At 34.4% G+C, this 20,128-nt stretch overlaps 1 protein-coding gene and 1 long non-coding RNA gene across 2 annotated transcripts; both read left to right on the top strand.

Moving 5' to 3' along the window:
- The first annotated feature begins 2,786 nt into the window (after positions 1 to 2,786).
- LOC132054375 (uncharacterized) lies at positions 2,787 to 3,208 on the top strand. Its single transcript, XR_009414275.1, has 3 exons — positions 2,787 to 2,887; positions 2,974 to 3,072; positions 3,146 to 3,208. It is a non-coding gene; the product is annotated as an uncharacterized LOC132054375 (long non-coding RNA).
- An 8,616-nt stretch (positions 3,209 to 11,824) lies between these two features.
- Positions 11,825 to 12,710, top strand: LOC132051587 (uncharacterized). Its single transcript, XM_059442727.1, has 2 exons — positions 11,825 to 12,036; positions 12,123 to 12,710. The coding sequence occupies exon 2, from the start codon at positions 12,147 to 12,149 to the stop codon at positions 12,600 to 12,602; it is 456 nt and encodes a 151-aa protein (XP_059298710.1). The 5' UTR covers positions 11,825 to 12,036; positions 12,123 to 12,146; the 3' UTR covers positions 12,603 to 12,710.
- The last annotated feature ends 7,418 nt before the right edge of the window (positions 12,711 to 20,128 follow it).

Below are 20,128 nucleotides of genomic sequence, written 5' to 3'. Positions count from 1 at the left end.
ATAGAATCATTGGAGAATATCATAGGCTCATAGAAGAATAGGTATTTGGCCAAAGAACCATGCCTTATGAAAGAAGGGTTAGCCTTACATACCTTTCCGTTCAACTATTCTATCACTTGCACGTTCTCCTTCAATGCTCACGTTTCTACCTTCATTATAGTTATACTATCATTAGGAAATCGATGACTTAGCATACATGACTAAAGCTAGAGAAAATTGGACAAAGATCTTCTTTATTTATACGACTTCCCCATATCATATATCAACTCCCAAACATCAATAATAACATTCACATCATCATCACAATAGCCTTTATTCACCTACATTATCCTTACTTCTCAATTCACTTCCAATCATCCATATTCATGGTCATATCACACGATTACGTTCATTCATATACAATGTCTATTCCATGTTCTCAATATCATTTATAACATGATTATAATCATAATGTATCAAGAATCATAACTCAATCCAAACATTTACTCAAAAGTGACACTATTCCCACATTCATGACCCATTTCTATATCCTTTTGCAATCCAAGTGTTTCAACTTTCAAATACCTTAAACAACATGGAAATATCATAAAACTTACCTTAGATGGTGTAGGAATGAACCTTGGTTGCAAACACCTCACTTGAGCAAAACCCTAGTTTCACCTTCACTTGGATTCTTATCTTGGATGAACTTTAATGGGGTTTTTATACTTGATTCACTTGGTTTGATGAAGTTGGACACTAATATCTCTTGAAATCTTATGGGAGAAATGTAGAGAGGTTTTTTAGAGAGAGGTGGAGTGAAAGGGAAATGAAATGAAATAAGACTTGGATCCCTTATTAATACACAAAATCTGACCCGACGAGTTTCTACGGACCAACATACGGTCCGTATAATTTATACTGACCGTATGTCTGGCCGTAGATTTGGTCCAGAGAGGGGTGACATTCTGGGCTGATTATATGGCTGAACATACGATCCGTATGTTTTATAACGCTCGTATGTTTGGCCATATAATGCCCAGTCATTCCGAACTTGTTCCCGTCGACCCGTTTGATCTCAATTCCGTATGGAACCTTCTTGACACTTGTTTATCACCCCATTAACAATATCAGGGACGTTATAACTCTTCTCCAAATCATCATTAAATCATCATTAACTTGTTACTCGTAAATCCTTTCCGATACATATCATATGCCTTACCTTCTCTTGGCAAACTTTCTTGTCTAACATCGAGTGTCTTTGAAATCTTACTTAGGGTCATCAAAAGTCATTCTTTACTTATTGCAACACCGTATACTTCGTGTCCTTCGTTAGTCTATTCACTGTACATCAACGGGGAATTTTTCGAGGTGTAACATATACGCTGCTATAGTAGATGGTTTGTCGGCCCTTTGCAGGGCAGGTCAGGGGGTTTGGAGGTCGCGGTGTCCATTGATACACCTGGACATCGTAAAGGACCACATGCCCGAGCGTGTCTTGCGACAGTTTGGCATACACAGATTATACCCCCTGACGTTCGCCATGAGCTCCGACACTGCCAGCTGGACGATCGGGCTGCCGTTGATGATGATTTTCTAGCTTTCATGGCTGTCCAACTCCACCGTTGGGAGAACAGGTTGGGCACTTTAGTGGTGGCCGGCCATTTGACCCCCTTTGAGGATTACATGCACATGTATCATCAGATCACGCGCCGATTGATCGGCAACCTAGCTTTGCGTCCCGCACGGGATGTAGGATACTCAGCACTCGCGGGGCAGTACGAGGCATTGGTAAGTTTATCATATTTAGATTTATTTAATTTCATTAATTGTTACGTTTTAAAAAATGACTTTTTGTTTACTGTTGAACACAAATGCAGCTGGTGGCCGTACAACGATTACGCATCTTGGGGTTAGAGCATATGCCTTACCTAGGGCTTGCGGGGCTTGCATCGGAGATGGTACGGATATCCGAGGATGGTATCCGGCAGGTAGGAGAGATTAGGCGCATAGATTCCGGGGCGAGTATCGAGCGATGCCGAAGGAGGACCAAGGTGCTCCCGGAGGAGAGGCCATGTGCGCGAAGGGACGTCGTCTTTGCGCCGAGAGGATGCCGTGCGCGTAGAGGACGCTGTGCGCGTATAGGACATCGTGCTGCTGCTAGAGGACCTGGTGGTGGAGGACACCATCTGGTAGATGAGGCAGATGAGGCCGATCCCATTTCGGAGGACGTTCCCGGTCTAGTCCATCCGCAACCGTTCCAGGCCGGTGGAAGCTCACCTGGGAACTCACCTACGTTTACGCCGGCGCTCTTGCTTACTTTCGCCGAGATACACCGGGTCTTCATCGCGGCCGAGCCGGAATGCATACATGGAGGAGCATGATAACGTCGATTGGGCGGCGTTACGCGGCTTCATTAGGCGATGAGCGGCACTGTGAAGAATTTAGAGGAGCCGATTCTTCACTTCGATGAGTTTTTGATCTAGGTTAGTATTTAAAATACTTATTTTTTCATTTAAATTACTTATTTTAAATATATATATGTTACTCATTATTTAGTAATATTTTATATTTTAGGATTCGGCGCCGGCGGGTCCACCGAGCCACCCACTCTCGGGCATCTTCTCATGGGCTGCCCGAGCCGGGCGGTGGCTTCCCATGTGGCCCCGTCGAGCCACGGGTAAGCTTTTTATTAAAATTAGTTTTATTCAATATAAGGTCAATATTTAATATACATATTTGATTATTTAAAGTACTTATTTTAAACATGTATGTTACTTATTATTTCATTTTTTTTTTCATATTTTAGGGTTCGGCGCCAGTGGGTCCACAGGAGCGGCCCATTCAGGAGCATTCTCATCAGCCTGCCGAGGCAGAGGTGTCTTCTCGTGAGACTACCGAGGCGCAGGTAAGATTTTTACTTAAAGCAAATTGTATTCAATATAAGGTAAATATTTATTTAATTTTTATAACCTTTATTTGGACTTCGAACAGCATCTCGTCCAGGAGACTACCTCATATTCACCACCATACCCATCTCAGGAGCCTACAGACCCATCTCAGGAGCCTACTCAGGCGCCCGTTGACACACAGGTTTGATTATTCAACAAACGTTAATGTATTCAATATAAATAAGAAATGGTACTAATTATTATATACTTTTCAGGTTCATCCTTCGGCGCCTGCGGTGGCAACTCCCGAACGAGGAAGAGGTCGAGTTTCCAGACCCAGGTTAGCATGAGGTTCTGCCCGTGCTAGCGGGACCAGATCCCAAGAAGAAGCACATTCTAGTCAAGGGCGCACGAGCCAGGGGAATGGGAGATGATCATGACTTGGAGCGCCCGGTTATTAAGAGGAAAAAGGGCGATGGAGACGATGGCGAGGGCGGTGGGGATGGTATGAGCCTTAGGCCGAAGGATAGTCTCAGGCATACCACATGTGGGACTCATCCACGATAGCGTATATACATTAGTGTTGTACAGTTTATCGTAAATATTATATATTTTTTGCATATTTATAAATATTATCTTAGTCTTTATTATTGTTTATAGTTTCACATCCTAAATTGATAATAAAAAAAAAACGTGACACATTTGAAATAAAGTTAAGTATTAATTTAAAAATAACACGAAACCCTAAAAGATAAATAACGTAAAGCTAATGACTACAAGTCTTCAAACAGAAAATGGCTTCGAGCACTTTTCAACCACTAAAACGATAATCCAAACTTTTGCGTATCCTTGATTTATTGAGCCTACCTTATTAATCGTACAAATATATGTAGGGTTCTATATAAAATATTGAAGTTCCGGAGTCTCAAAGCATGATTAATATACGGCTAAACTACGTAAAAAAGAGTGAAAATTTAATAAGAGGCTGTTTTTGAAAAAAGGTGGACTCCTATAGCGCAGTAAAATCTTTTAGCTATAGGTGAGAGAAATTTTCGTTTAGTGCTGCAAAATGACCCCGTAACTTCGGGAGAAGGGGTGCTCTCCTATCTTTTGATTAGGAAAGCGGCACATACCAGGGGGTAGCCATAATTGGTTTTGGTCGTTGAAGCTTCGCCGTAGTGACAAAGCTTTCATGGTCGAAGAAAGAGGGACGTGGCATACCCGAAAGCCCTAAGAAATGCATAGGAAAGAAGGTCATATTAACCCCGAAAAAAGCGATGATGCTCAACGCAAGTATTTGGTTGAGCAGTAAAATATTGCACTAAAACACTTAACGGGTCCGTCACGGGTAAGTGCTTTAGCGCAGTATTTTACTGCGCTAAAGGTATTTATGTAACCTTTTTTTTTGTTGGGGTATTTTGGTTCAAAATGTTTTTTTTTTTTTGGGTCACTTTGGTTCCGGACTCTCATATTTATGCCTCACCCATTGTAAAGTTTTTTTTTAATTTGTTGCTTGTTCTTAGAGAGGTTTTCAGAAAATAAGTCTTATTTCAAGTAACATTTATGACCATTCAATTTCTTTTTCTTTCTTTCTAAAATTAGCGAGATATCCAATTTAATTATTACATTTTGCCACTTTCGATTAAAGTAAACTAAGAGTACTCAATAAAAAAAAATCCTCCATTTCAATTTAGTGTTTTAATTTTAATAAGCATAAAATTTTAAAAAATAAACTAAAATCTAAATCTTGTCATCTTGAATTAAAAATTGTGTAATGTTCCAAAATGCCCTTTAAATTTGTGGTATTAAAAAAGCCATATAGAATTTGAATTAAAGAAATGCCAAATATAAAAAGACTCATTCTTTCAACATATTAAAAAGGGAAATAAGATACTTCAATTGAAACTCGGAATTTTTTTGAATTTAAATAGAAATTATATTTGAAGTTTTTCTCATTTAAATATTTGAATTTAATTTATATATAAAAACTAAAATGAGTTTGATATATTTTTCAAACACACCAAATCAAAATTTGATAAAAAAAAAAAGTAAGTTTATTTTGGGTCCAATTTACAACACTGACAATAAAATGTTTTTACATTTTGAAATACTAATAAATTCCATGAACATACTATATTGACACATTTGAGTTTCCACGAGCTTTATGTTCATAACCAAACGTAATAATATTATTTTTGCTATTTAGGCCAAGAACTTTTTTATTATTAATTTTATATGTAACCATAAATCGTAACAAATGAAACTTTATAAGATAAATTTAAAACTAAAATTTAGATAGAAAAGTTAAAAATTACGCTTTATGATTTGGAACTACAGTCAGACCTTTCTATAACGGCATCCGCGTATAGCAACACCTCTCTATAACAGCTAAGATTTTTTGAAACCGATTTCTTATGTTATATTTTACTTCTCTATAACAACATTTTATCAGTATTCTCTTTGTAAAATTACCCCCCATATAACAGCTATTTGCTTTTTTTTTTTTTTTTGTAATATAATTATTAACCATCTTTATAAAAATATAATATCTATGATTACCAGTAATAAGTAGTATAGGTTCTCACCAAATATTTAATTTGATGCCTTAATATCCTATATTTATGACAGAATATTACATATGAATACATATGTGGAGTTTGATGCAACACTGCCTATCAGTGAAGCTTTCATTGATGAAGATATTATTGCCCATGTCATTGGAGTGGAAGAACAAGAGAATATGGAAGGCGAAGACGATCATGAAAGTGCTGACGGAGAACCTCAACCTATTGTTACTTGGACTAGGTTAGAAGATTCAACGGTTCAACTCTTAGATTACCTTCAAGGGAAAGCAATTGGATACCCATTTGCTGAAAGTTTAGACGCAAATCTTCGTAAATTCGAGCATTATATCACCACTAACAGATTGGATTTTGCGAAACAAGCTACAACAAAATTTCTTGCATCAATCTTGAAAGAATTTAATTTTCAAGTATTGTAGATTTAAAATGTGTGCTTTAGAATTTACAACTTTATACATTCAGTTATGAGTTTATTGAAATTGTATTAACTTTGTTCTTGTTTAGTTAGTGAAGCATTCATATCTTTGAGATTTAAAATTTTAATAATTTGTTATTTTTTTACAACATTAAAAAATAAAAATAAAATAAATTTTATGCATTTTTTTTGCCTATAACTGCCAACTATTATTTACATGGCAAATGTTGTTATAGGTGTATAACAGCAATTCTCTATAACAACCAAAAAAATTTGGACCCAATGATGCTGTTATAGAGAGGTTTGACTGTAACATGTAATACTCGCTATTCTTTTATATGCAAAACAAACCAACTAGTACTTGATTAAGTCTACTATTACTATGAGTTATTGACTATTACATATACTAAAGCTCAAATATTGAATCGAGTAGATTTTCACTGAAAAATATTATTGAGTCTTTCTTTCTTGCACACACACGTAAATAGATTCCATATATCCTTGAACACATACATGATAACGGTGACATCTTTCATGAAGAAGCTAATTTAGGTCATACCATTTAGTTAGAGGCAAACAGGCTAGCACAAAGACCAAAGTCTAGGCACCATGTGAATAATGTTCTACTTTACCTCCTGATCTTTTGTGTATTATCTCTATAATATTAGATTGGTTCAATTAGAAAAGTCATATATATTTGTGGCATCTTATTAAGGGTAAAATGAAAAGTTTAAAGTCAAATTGTTACTAACTATGTAAAAAAAAGTCATTCTTTTTTAGACTGATTGAAAAAAGTCACATCAATCGCACAAAAAGATTAATAAACCATTGGTTCAATTTTCACAGCATTGGGCCTGTGCTAGCACGGACCATAGGCACCTAGTCCTCATTATAAGCGTCCTCCGCTTTCGTAACTATCATTCTTCTATGACAAAATGGTGATTTTAGTCCCTGAGTTATTGCCCAATTGTGATTTTGGTCCTTGTTTTAATGCACTAAGCACATTTAATCTTTAATTAAATAAAGTATGCAGTTTTAATCCTTAAACCTAACTTGAACTTAACACCGTTAACTTTAGATAACTTTTTTAACTACTTCGGTCATTCTACAGGAACAACATTTATGATCCATCTCTTTTTGTTTCTCCATCTCTCCCCTCTCTCTTTCCTTTCCCCACTTCGTGGCTAACCTCTTCACCCAAAACTTTAAAAATATGGAATAGAGAAAAATGAATCTTAGAACCACAGGTGTCGTGACTTTAACATGGGTTTAAAACTGGTTTTTATTACTACACATATAGGCTATAGCTAAATGGAACCCCAAAAATACGGAGAAGCTCACGTTTGATTTCATATTTCTCAGTTTTCATTAATTGGTGTATTTGCAGAAGATAGTGAAAAATAAATAAATAGGAAAGCAAGAAACTTGTGCACTTGAATGTAGTATAATTACATGTATGCATATGGAAAATGGTTTTACTATTTGTGTCTGACTTAGTTTCTCTATCCTCTTATTTAAACTAAAACTAAGGAATTCTCATAACAATGTGTACGGTCAAATCTCACATCTACTTTTGCATTTGAAATTAGACCAGGTTGCTCTCCTACTGAAAATTAGGGTGTCAAGTGAGCCGGGCCGGGCTGGGCTGGGCCATTTAAATGTGAGCCACAAGGGGCCGGGTTGGGGCCGTGCCGGGCCGTAAGTTAAGGGGCCGGGCTTGGAGAGGGAAAGGGTGTCCGGCCCAGCCCACCTCGGATAGGGGCTACACCTCGGGCTAACCGGGCCCGTTAGTGGGCCGGGCCGAGTTTTAGTTAGTGGGCTGGGCCGGGTTTTAGTTAGTGGGCCAGGCCGGGTTTTAGTTAGTGGGGCGTAGAATTTTAATTATTTTTTAAAAAAATTAATCGAAATTTATTAAGTTTGATACTTTAAAATCTAGTTGTTGTCAACTTTATTTTAACCATCAAGTTCCTTACGTTATCTTTGGCTATTTTAATTCTATAAATACCATTCATTCTTATATATTATCTCACAATTCCCTACTCTCCTCTTTCTCTAAATTTCCTACTCATCTAAGTGGGAACTAAATGGGAACAATGCACGAGTTTTGATACTAAACCAAAGTTCTTAATTTAATTATCTCATCTGATCCTAAGTCCTAATGTCATGTGCAGATTGTCACCTCTCCATCATCGGCGGAGACATTTCAATACGCTAAAAAATATTTAATTATTATTATTATATATGTAATATTTGAAACTAATAAGATTTTATTAATATATTATTATATATATATAACTAATAGTTTATATTATTATATACTGTATAACCTATTGAAATATTTTTGAACTTGTGTAAGCCAACAGCAAGATAGTAACTTAAAAGGGATATTTGATTTATTTCACGCATCGGCAATTTCGGAGGCTTGTCATTCTTGATTTTGTCGGCTATTCTAATGTCTTGTTGCTTTTGAACGCGATCAATGTTTGTCCCTTCTTGCAGAAATTTATCTTGGAGTTGCTGCTTGTGTAGGATTAGTTTTACACAATTACATTTATAATTCTATTTTGACTGCGTACAGATTATTATTCTTGTAAATAAAATTCAAGTTCTTACTTGAATAAGAGACACATTACATGAGTTAAAATTAATGGTTAAGTTTTAATTAACTAAAGTAAGATTCTAACTATGATTTGAATAATTAATAAATATTTCATATATTTGCTTCCAAAATTTTAAGAATCCACAATTATAGCTACTATTTCTTTGGGATACAATGTTTTTAAAATACTTATTATTAGTAATAAATGTAGTACTTATCTTTTTTTTTTTTAATTTGAAGTGGGCGGGGCGGGCGGTCCCATGGGCCATCACCGAGTAATTTCTTGGGCGGGTGGTCAAGGCTGTCCCCTTGTCATCCCGATTGACCCTAATAAAACCCACCTAGCCCGGCCCCCACCTCTTAGTGGGCTTGGGCGGGCGTGGTGGTGGCAGGTTTCCGGGCGGATCCGGGCGCCGACCCATTGACACCATTAGCGAAAATGTATACATGCATCTCTACTTCATTTAAGGAAATGACGCAAGACTTGTGATAGTACTGTGTCGAACATTTCCTTTGTTAGTCAAAGTTAACGTGTTACGTTCAAATTAGGTTCAAGGATTAAAATTACATTTTATTTAATTAAAGGTTAAATGTGCTTAGTGCATTAACACAAGGACAAAAATCGCAATTAGACAATAACTCAGGACTAAAACCACCATTTTCCCTTCTTCTATCAATAATACCTCTAAATGAGGCCCAAACATCCTTCTTTATTCCCTTCATTTTTCTGTTCCTCTTTGTTGGCAAAAATATTTGAAATTGTTTTATAAAACAGAAACCAAAATGCATTAAAAAAATCAGAACTAATCAATTTGCATTTCGTGATGAACTTTGTAGTTTGTAATAGCTACATTTACGGTTTCCAAATTCTTGGGAGAATTAATTTAGATCAAAGTATATTCCAGCTCATTCATGAAAGTCACTACAATATGTGTATATCATATTGTTTATCGCGGAGATACACATATGTACATGATATACATGTAACAAACAGATATACAATGTGATATACATAGAATATGGTAACCCTTTGCCTATGTAAGTACATATCCTATGAGGGATTGTCTTCTTCATATAAGGCCTATGTAGCAGCCTCGATCTTCATCAACAACTAAACTTCATACTCAGAAGCAAGCAAAAATCCTAGATGGATTGAACCTAAGAAGAATGAGATTGAAGCATTTACAATCCAATCTCCTTGACTGGGGCACAACATATAATTTTCATGATGAGAAAGTGTCATCGTTAACTTTGGAGAAGTAAGCAAAGGGAGCACCTTTCCAAAGGTACGCGGTGAGGTTCACTTTGAAAAGGTTACTAAGGACCGGTTCAAGAATGAAAAACATCTGCTAAAGCTCACGGGATAAGGTTTGCAGATGCGATCATGACATTGCCCCACTTTCAAAAGGCAAAGTTCCAGTAGGTGTAAATGAAGATACAAGGTGAAATAAAAGTCATGGGGAGACAAATCCAATATGCAGATTTGTTAAATCCTTGTATTTATTAAAACAAACATCAGGACAACAGAATGCCAAGCTAGCTTTTAGAGACATTACTAAAGTTTCAGTTTAAACAGAGCTAGTTTGATGCCTCACTATTGTATAAAGTCTAACAACCCTGCTAACTTACGCCTCTACACTAATTACTTCTCTTAGGGCATCTCCAACCCATTGCACCATTTTTTGCACCAAAATGGTGCAAATTAACTCCAACCCATTGCACCATTTTTTGCACCAAAAAAGAATATTCCTTTTATATTCTTCTCTCTCTTTTATATTATATTATTTTCTTTTACTTAAATTTTATTTTTAATTTCATAAAAAAAAATCCTTTCTTTTTTTTTCTTTTTTACATATCCATCCCATGTAATTCATAATCCTTTGTTATCTAATCATTTAATATAAAATTATTTTACACCATAAAATTTTAAATAATATAAATTGTAAGCAAATATTATACGTTATATATATTAATGGATAATTCAAATAAAAGTGAAATCATTGATAAAATATAATTAAATAAATAATATTACATTAAGGTAGAATTTATTTATAATTTCTACATAAATATTCAACTTCCATGATTAGTACGTTGCTCCCATAAATGCTCTACTAATGCATTACGAAGTGCAAAATGAGCATCTTTGTTCTTAATTTTTTTGTGTCGAGCTAAAAATTGTTCAAATCGATAATTTTCATCTACTACCATTTCTACTGTTGGAGTTGAACCTTCCCAAGCATCTTGAATTGGTGCATTAAGATCACGCTCATCCTCGATTATTATGTTGTGCAGTATAATACATGATGTTAATATATCATGTAGCACTTCTTTTCTCCAAAAACGCGACGGCCCTGCAATAATTGCAAAACGAGATTGCAAAACTCCGAATGCACGTTCAACATCTTTTCGACATGATTTTTGTTTCGTCGCAAAATATTTCTTCTTTTGAGATTGTGGCTCATGAATGGTTTGCACAATTGTAGACTATTTTGGATATATACTGTCAGCTAAATAATAACCCACATCATATTCGTTTCCTTGAATAACATAATGGGCGGGAGGAGCAATACCTTTAGCAAGATTGGAAAACAGATGTGACGATTCTAAAACATTAATGTCATTATTGGTGCATAAGGGCATACCAAAATATGCATGCCATATCCAAAGGTCATAATCGGCTACGGCTTCAAGAATTATTGTTGGGGATCCGCTACGACACCATATTGTTCGGCCAAATCTTTGTTGGACAATTTTTTCATCTCCAATGCATACGATCTAGACTACACAGCATTCTGGAAAACCACGTTGCTCACCGATGTGAAGAAGCCTTGCAACATCGTTAGCTCTTGGTGATCTCAGATACTGCTGGCCAAAAACCTCTACGATAGCTTGACAAAATCTCTTCATGCTTTCAATTGCAGTTGACTCTCCAATTTTCACATATTCGTCAGTGGCATCCGCTGGCAAATAGTATGCCAACATTCTAAACACAACTGTGATTTTTTGTACAGTAGATAAACCAAATCTACCCATAGCATCAGCACGTTGTTCGAAGTACGTATCATGAGCTTTTATTATCCGGTTGAGATAAGGATGAAATCCATCCGACGGTTGAGATTAGGATGAAATCCATTCAATGGTTGAGATCAAGATGAAATCTATCCTATTTTGTCTCTACTTTTATCTATATATATTCAAGTCCCAAAATACTCATTCATACGAAATTGGCTTTAGTTTTTCTTTAACCATACAATCCACTTTTCCTCTATTCACTTGCAAAAAATGTCTACCCGATCTACAGGATACTCTACCAATGAAAATATGGTATTATGCCAATTTTATTTAGATGTATCTTAAGATCCAATAACGGGTATAAATCAATCTAGAGATAATTTTTGGGGTCGAGTGGAAGATGGGTACAATAGTGCAAAGGATGAGTGTTGGGAGTATCGCAACAAAAGATCGTTGGAATGTCGAATTCAAGTTATTGAGAAGGCTATAAGAAAATTAAATGGTTGTGTACGTCAAGTTGAAAATTTGCATCCTAGTGTTGCTTCAGATAAAGATATTGTGAGTATTTATTTTGTAAATTTTTATACTTTATTTGTATATATTTACTTACAGTTTCCCTTCAATTTTTTTTTTAAATATTGCAGATTAATCAAGCAAAATGTTTACTTATGCAAGATCCAAACTACAAAAAAGATTTTAAATTTGATCATGTGTGGGATATGATGAAGGATTTTGAGAAGTTTAAAGATGTCGATGCTGGAAGTAAAAAAGTTCGAAAGCAAGGATCTTCTTATATATCATCAGAGTCTGAGACTCCTACTCCTGATTCACCTCTAGTATCATCTCCTAACTTATCATCATTTTCACTAAATTTGAATGAGGATGTTGCAGGTGATTCCACATCATCACAACGACCTATTGGGGTGAAGAAAGCAAAATTGAGGAGAAAAATCGAAGAAGGTTTTTCATCTGCTATGCAAATGGTCCAATCAGAAAATAATCGGCTTGTTGAGTTGTTGGCAAAGTCAGGTGCAGACAGGCAGCGAGATTTGGAGATGAAAGATAGAGCTTTGAAACTAAAAGAATTTAAAGAAGAAAATAAAAAAAATTATTGTCGAATTTAGATTCTATTGGTGATCCAAATATTCGTGAATTTATTCGACAAGAACAAAAATGAATAATGGATAAAAGAAGTCAACAATTTCAACAGCCACAACCACAACAATCCTCTGCCCCATATAGCCACAACCATAACAATCCTCTGCCCCATACACTCAATATTTTAATGATATTGGTGGATCTGGAAACGACCTACCAGAGTACTAAATTATTGTTATAATTTTCTAAATTATTATGTTGTTTAATGTATTTTCAATTTTAATGTATTGAACATTGTTATGTTATTGATCATTGTGTTGTTATTGAACATTGTGTTATAATTGTGTTATATATTCGAAATTATTATGTTATTGAACATTGTGTTATTTATTAACAACATATTATATTTTATATTTGCACTTTTCATTTTTTGTGATGGTTATATTTTTTAATACAATTATAACTTATAATAAAATTAACTTACAATTTTATATAAAATAATATATACGAAAATTAATTTATAAAACTTACACTCCAAAATTAAGATGTAAAATTAATATTATAAGATATTACATAAAAAATAATTAGGTATATTAGGAATCTAAAATTATAAATTAAAATTTATAATATGTTAAATTAAAAATGTTATATAATAAAAAAATAATAATAAAATATTAATGAATAGTAATGGTGTAGATGAATAGGTATATTAGGAATCTAAATGTAAAAATTAAAATTTATAATATGTTAAATTAAAAGTGTTATATAATAAAAAAAAAAAAAATTATTAATGAATAGAAATGGTGCAATGAATAGTGTTGCACCAAATTTGGTCTTGTATTTATTCATGCACCAAAATGGTGCAAAAAATAGTGCAAGGTTGGAGCTCCAAAACACCATTTTTTGCACCAAAATAGCATTTGGTGCAAAAAAATGGTGCAAGGTTGGAGATGGCCTTATTCTCAGGTCTTATTTTGCGATGCGTCATTTTCAACTTCTCTTCTTTTGTACTTGACCCTCGAGTGCTTAGCTTGATCCGAATACTTGGGAATGACTTTTAATCAAACTTCAAACTCATTTTTTCATCTCTTTTTGTATCAAATCACCAGCTTTTCATCAAATCATATCCTACACACATGAAACACACATATCAGGCATAAAGTGGTCGAAATGAACTTATACACAAGAAAAGAGTAACAAATATGATGCGAAAAATGTATTTAAAAATATGTACTTATAGATGTCAATTGTGGGGACGAGATACAAAGTATTTGCTCAGGAATTGCGTGAGAAGCAGGGTAGTTCTCTTAATTTTGACATTGCGGCAACCTCATCAGAGGTATCAATGAATTCCATTTTCATGTTTATTACTCCATTCTTTTGGAGATGGGTACTATTGTAATGTGTTAAAAATGGAGTTGGATTGTGATATTGAGATATGCTTTTACTTTTAAATTTATGATTTGAGTCATAAGATGTTAAGATTTAGCCCCAAGCTTGAAACAGAAAAATTTAAGATTTATCCCCCAATTGGCATCACGATTGAAACTCGTTTATAGATTTAGACTCCATAGCTTATGGATAACTTGTCCACGTGTTTAATTTTGGATTCAGGACCACTGACTCAAGGGGTGAGTTTGAGTTGACTTTGACCTCGAGGTGTCCTAAAGTTATCGAATTAGTTTCTCTGGATTAATTGGGCCCGTTACTTATGTTTTTAAGTATATTGAGGCTATTAGAGGTCGTTTGAAGAGAATTTGAAATTTCAAGAGAAGTTTACGTACCGGGTGTAAGGCAAGTAAGATTTTAACTTCTTGAATACTTGGTTTTGGATGTCATGATTTAGAAATTTCACTATTTGTCTTTTAAACACCTTGTACGTTGTGGGGAGAGCGCGTACAAGATCATGTATACTATTTTGTGACATATACCGTAATTTGGAGTTGTTTATTCGATGAGACTGTATCGATTGCTTTAAAGGCTTGAGTTGATAAATACTAAGATACTCCTACATGATTTAATTAGCAACAGCATTCCTCCAATTGGAGTCAAAGCTTAACTTACCTCAATCCAAGCGAAGTTTTAGTCTTCCGGAAGCTCTATAACGTCTGATTTCACGAAACAACTCCAATCTATCCAAAATAATACTCTACGAGGTTAAACGAGTCCAACAATAAACATATTGCTATACAAAATAATTCTAACTAAAAAGTCAACCCCCAGTCCCAGGGTTAAAACCAGAATTCTCTTCTATAATCGGATTACCCATTCCTTCGAAAATCCATATTTGAAATTTCAGCCCAAAACGACTTCAAGTCGACCTCTAAATTCATAAATTTCACTTTCCTATGTGGTAAAAAAAACCCTGAAACACCCAATCAAAATACAAATTAATTCACTAATTAATTGGTGCAATCAAACTGAAATACAAAATTTAAGGTTAGATTCTTATCCCCCACGTTGAAATGAAAAGAACACCGCGAAAATCGCTCAAATCTGAACTCTATAACTGTCAAAAATCAATTTTAAATGAATGAGGTGAAGTACGATTTTTAATGCCTGTTGTTGCTGCATTTGGGGACATCCATCCTCTCTTGCGGTCTTCGCATTTGCGGCAATAGCCGCTTTTGCGGATGCACGGGTACCAGCAACAACCCGTCAAGGTAAAATTATCATAACTCTCTTATACAACCTCAGAATTCGACGATTCTTGTTTCTATGGTTCTAAAATTACAATACAGATCTAATGGTTCAGTCAAAACACAATTTAGAACTCATATGCTCAACGTGGTACCGTTTATACTCAAAAAGACATCTAAACATAAAATATGAATGCAAAATGATCAAAACCCGAGTAAACTCATCGGAATCTAACCAGAACTTACAGATAAGTCCAAATCATCATACAAACTGTTAGAACTCTCAAATAGTGAATCTGAACTTGTAAAGTAAGGAATTTGACTGTGTTCAACTCTTAACTTTCAGTTCTACTAGAATGCAACTCAAGCGCTCGAATGACTTCTGATCTCCTCGGGATTCGTTAAAACTATCCAACTAAGTCATAATCACCATCCGGAACTACGAGAACTCTCAAACCTCGATTCCGAGTATGTTTAACCTGAATGTTAACTTTGATCAACTCATATTTTATTTTATTTATTTATTTCAAAATCTCTAGTTTTTGGGTTTCTTCTCTGATACGCTTACAATTTTCTTGGGACTGTTCCAACTGTCCCTGCAAGTCATAATATGCATGTTGATCCTACAAGAAGTACCATTTGGGGAAAAAAAGATTCAAACACTCAAAACGACTGGATACGTTGTTTATGTATCATTACCCTATTCACTTCCATTACCGAATTCCTTTCCAAATGTTCGATCATGCTCTTTCAATCAACTTTCAACAAAGGCATTAGCTTGTTGTAACTGCCAATGTCATGAATGACATCTCTTCTTGGCTTCCTCATACTAACTTCATCCTAAAGATTTGGAAGATGGACACTTTTTCTAGTTGATATTCAGTCTTTAGCATACTTACTTTGAGACATTCGTTGAGTATATGGACTCTTATGGACTATCTAGACGTTTAGATGTGAAGTATGAAGTAATTGATGATATTAGTTTGTTCTTTGAATTACCAAAAAAAAACTGACTTTTCCTTCAGAATGTTTAGAATGTGTATGACTCTATAGGTTGTCCTTCATACATTTATATTAAAGTGTATATCTATTATAAAACTTGTATAACTATGTATATTAGTTATTTAATATAATTTGAGCATGATATACATGAATTTATTTGTCCTTCAGAATGTGTATAATTTATATAAGTTGTCCTTCATACATGTGTATCAGAATATATATCTCTTAAAAGACTTTTATAACTGACTTAGATCAGTTATTGAACAGAATTCAAGCATAATATACATGATCTAATTTGTGAAATACAGAATTAGCTAATTCACGATAAACTTTATACATCTTATGAAGTAGTATGGAAGCTTGGTTGATTTCATTAACGGAGGTCCTTGGGCGTCTTTGGTTGGGAACCAAAAGGATAGGTATTGTAATTAATGAATAGATATTTATGGAGCACGAAATAAGGAAGAGAACGTCTACCTTCTTAGTAAATATATACGGTAACAAGATAGGTATTGAACTTATGTTAGGAATGTTACTAATGGATAGATATTTATGGAGCATAAAATAAGTAAGATCACTTTTACTTTCCCAGAAAATACATAGTAACAAATGAAGTTTACTTTAGGATGCCAATCTTTTTGGACTTTTGTTTGTTAAGCCAAATAGTTGGCTAAAAATATGCCAACACATGCTAAGGATAGTTATCAAGTTTTTGCGCTGGTTGTCCTTCAAAAGGGGTGGTTTTTAATTTCTACCCTTCGTTTTAAAATAGTTAACTTTTGTCCTCACCTTCATTTAATGAAACTTTGTGATGCTAATACCCTTCCATCCCAAATAGCGTAGCTTTCTTCTTCACCTCCCTTTCTTCTCTTCTTTTGCAATTTCATCCTCCTTTTTATTCTATCAATGGTGGAAGAGCTCTCTGCTATTTATAGCCTCCAAGAACAAACTCCAAATAATGAAATGACTCTATCGTGTTTACCTTTCAATTATTTTTCTTCAACCGTAAAACTTTGGTTGGGTCGCGTTACTACAGAATAAATTAAAGAGAGAATAGTGGGTTTTTTTCGGTCTACGTCATTTGACTTACAAGAGAATGAGAACTTGGTTTGATAGAAGATAAAAATGGAATAGGTTTTAATACATACCTTCAATTTAAGGGAAGCAGCTGACTTTAATCCAAAAGGATATAGAGAAGTATTGGAAGCAGTTTTACTGGAGGTAGTCTGAAGCTTAGATGATAGTGCAAAAAAGTTACATTTAATTCTTGAAATAAATTTACAAGCCTTCCACTCAAATTTATCCTTGTAACACTCTTGTCACCTATGGCTCAAATTAGTGGCATACTTAAAATTAATTTAAGCGAACATCATGATACTGGCAGTTGGCACGACTTAATTTGTACACGATCCATTCATCTAATGATAATTGCATAAACAATAAGTTAGTCAAGTTAGGCCTTAAGGCCTATCTTTATATTCCAAAGTTAGTCAAGTTAGGCCTTAAGGCATAATTTTAGATTCTAAAATTAATCAAGTTAGGCCTTAAAGCATAACTTTAGATTCCAAAGTTAGTTAAGTTAGGCCTTAAAACCTATCTTTTTATTCCAAAGTTAGTCAAGTTAGGCCTTAAGGCATAACTTTAGATTTTAAAATTAGTAGCCTAACTTTATATTCCAAAGTTAGTCATGTTAGACCTAAGGCATAACTTTATATTCTAAAGTTAGTCAAGCTAGGACTTAAGTCATTCCAAAGTTAGTCAAGTTAGGCCTTAAGGCATAACTTTATATTTCAAAGTTAGTCAAGTTAGTGTTGGAAATCTTACAGAAATGACTTGATCACGAACACTGCACTGAATTCTTAAACAATCTCATAGCTTGAGGCATGTCAATTAAGTCACTGTCCTTAAGGATATTTCACCCGGTATGGATGTATCCCCTAGGATTCAACAAACTCTTCTTGTATAAAATTAGGAGCCAGAATCTAACAAAAATTAAATAATATAAAACCCACCACAAGATAATATTAGAAGAAGAAAGATTGTTTCTTTGTTTTTCACTATTCCAAACATGAGCACACAAAAGAGTATATATATATATAGGCAATGCATGGAATGAGGTCTAACGTTCTGATGATGGATGAGAACATCTCACTATTGAAGTAATAATAAAGCCATTAAGGCTATTAAAGGAGTATCAATTGGTAAAAGACGCTTAGGAAATGGTTTGAATGGAAAACGTATTCAAAGGCTAAAAGGGACGTTACAAAAAGTCCTTTTATTTTGGAGATATTAAAAAGAAAAAGAACTTTTTTTCTAACAATCCCCCTTATATCTCAAAAATAATAAAACAAATAAATAAGAAGTTTTTGTTGTAAATTAAGCTAAAAGAGTAACAATAGTAAAGGATGAAAACAATAGAAATAGAGAGACAAGACAGGAAAGATTTCTTATTCATCCAAATGTGTTCAAGTGTGTATTCATATTACATCACATACCTCTACTTATACTATAACATAGAGGTAGAGTTACAAAGGATGTCTTAAAGATGACATTAACCAATTGACATCATGGGATAGTTATGGGGGAGATCATGGAGGTGTGGGAGTAATAACTACATAATGGTGAGGAAGTAGTGGAGGATTAACTATACATCATGTGGAAGAGTAATGGGAGTTAATTCTTTAGGAGTTGGACATCCACCATATTATTCTAATATTTCTTAACACTCCCCCTTGGATGTCCATATAGATAATGTGCCTCGTTAAAACCTTACTAGGAAAAACCCAGTGGGAAAAATCCTAATGAAGGAAAAAGAGCACACATATCTTGTAATACGCATTGCTTGCTGCCTCATTAAAAACCTTGCAAGGAAAACCCAGTGGGACAAAACCTCAACTAAGGGAAAAAGAGTACAACGCGTATTATACTCTCCCTGATTAAAATATCACTTAATACTTAGAGACGACACATCCAAATCTTGTATACCGACTTCTCAAATGTCGAGGTTGGTAATTCTTTAATGAACACATCCGTCAAATTATCAATCGAACGTATTTGTTGAACATCTATTTCACCTTTCTATTGAAGATCATGTCTGGAAGAGAACATTGACGAAATGTGTTGTATTCTGTCTCCTTTTGTTATATCCTTCTTTCAATTGAGCTATGCAAGCTTCGTACAATATTGTTGAAATCTTCATTTCCAAATAAACATCATACTATTGCAACACATGCCGAATTATTGATCTCAGCCAGACACGCATTCCTGACTTGCTTTGTAAGTAGCTATCACCTTGGCAGGACTTGAATAAGTATCAATAATTGATTGTCATATAGAACGTCATAATGTGATAGTATCCTCCTCACATGCAAATCAGTAACCTTCTTGAAGACCAAACTTCATGTAACAATAAAAATAATGCCCTGCATTTTACACAACCAACAAAACCCTGATAATATTTATTAGGATAAACAAATCTATATCAATAATCTCTATAATTGTTCATGATCCAATATACCCATCATTTTCATGAGGTCTAAATTATATTTATTATATCTCAGCGACATCACAAAATCGGGTACTCAATGCAATCGCACCATATAAAGATTTGCTAAAGCTTTATTTTCGTAAACCTTGTATGCTTAAGAACAATTTAAATCCCTACGGATTTTCTTTCATTGTTTTATAGCCATATTGACAACAATTAATTATACGCATTCAAACTTTTCATGTATTTCCAGACCGATAAGAAACCCCATTGCATCCACCACAGGAGAATACATACATCTCCATACAATAACGTCAGGACTTTTGCGAAAAACCTTTATGCCACAAGGCACAAAACGTACTTTATATTTACGATTTTTATTTCTCATTTTACTTTTCGCACAAGAACCCATTTGTACCCCCAC

Source organism: Lycium ferocissimum, chromosome 4 (assembly GCF_029784015.1).
Source record: "Lycium ferocissimum isolate CSIRO_LF1 chromosome 4, AGI_CSIRO_Lferr_CH_V1, whole genome shotgun sequence".
Lineage (NCBI taxonomy): Eukaryota > Viridiplantae > Streptophyta > Magnoliopsida > Solanales > Solanaceae > Lycium > Lycium ferocissimum.
Note: the sequence above shows the minus strand (reverse complement) of the source record. Positions and strands in the feature narration are given on the sequence as shown.

Coding starts and splice junctions, on each gene's coding strand:
- LOC132051587 (XM_059442727.1), top strand. CDS start 12,147: ATGCAAGATCCAAACTACAAAAAAGATTTTAAATTTGATCATGTGTGG.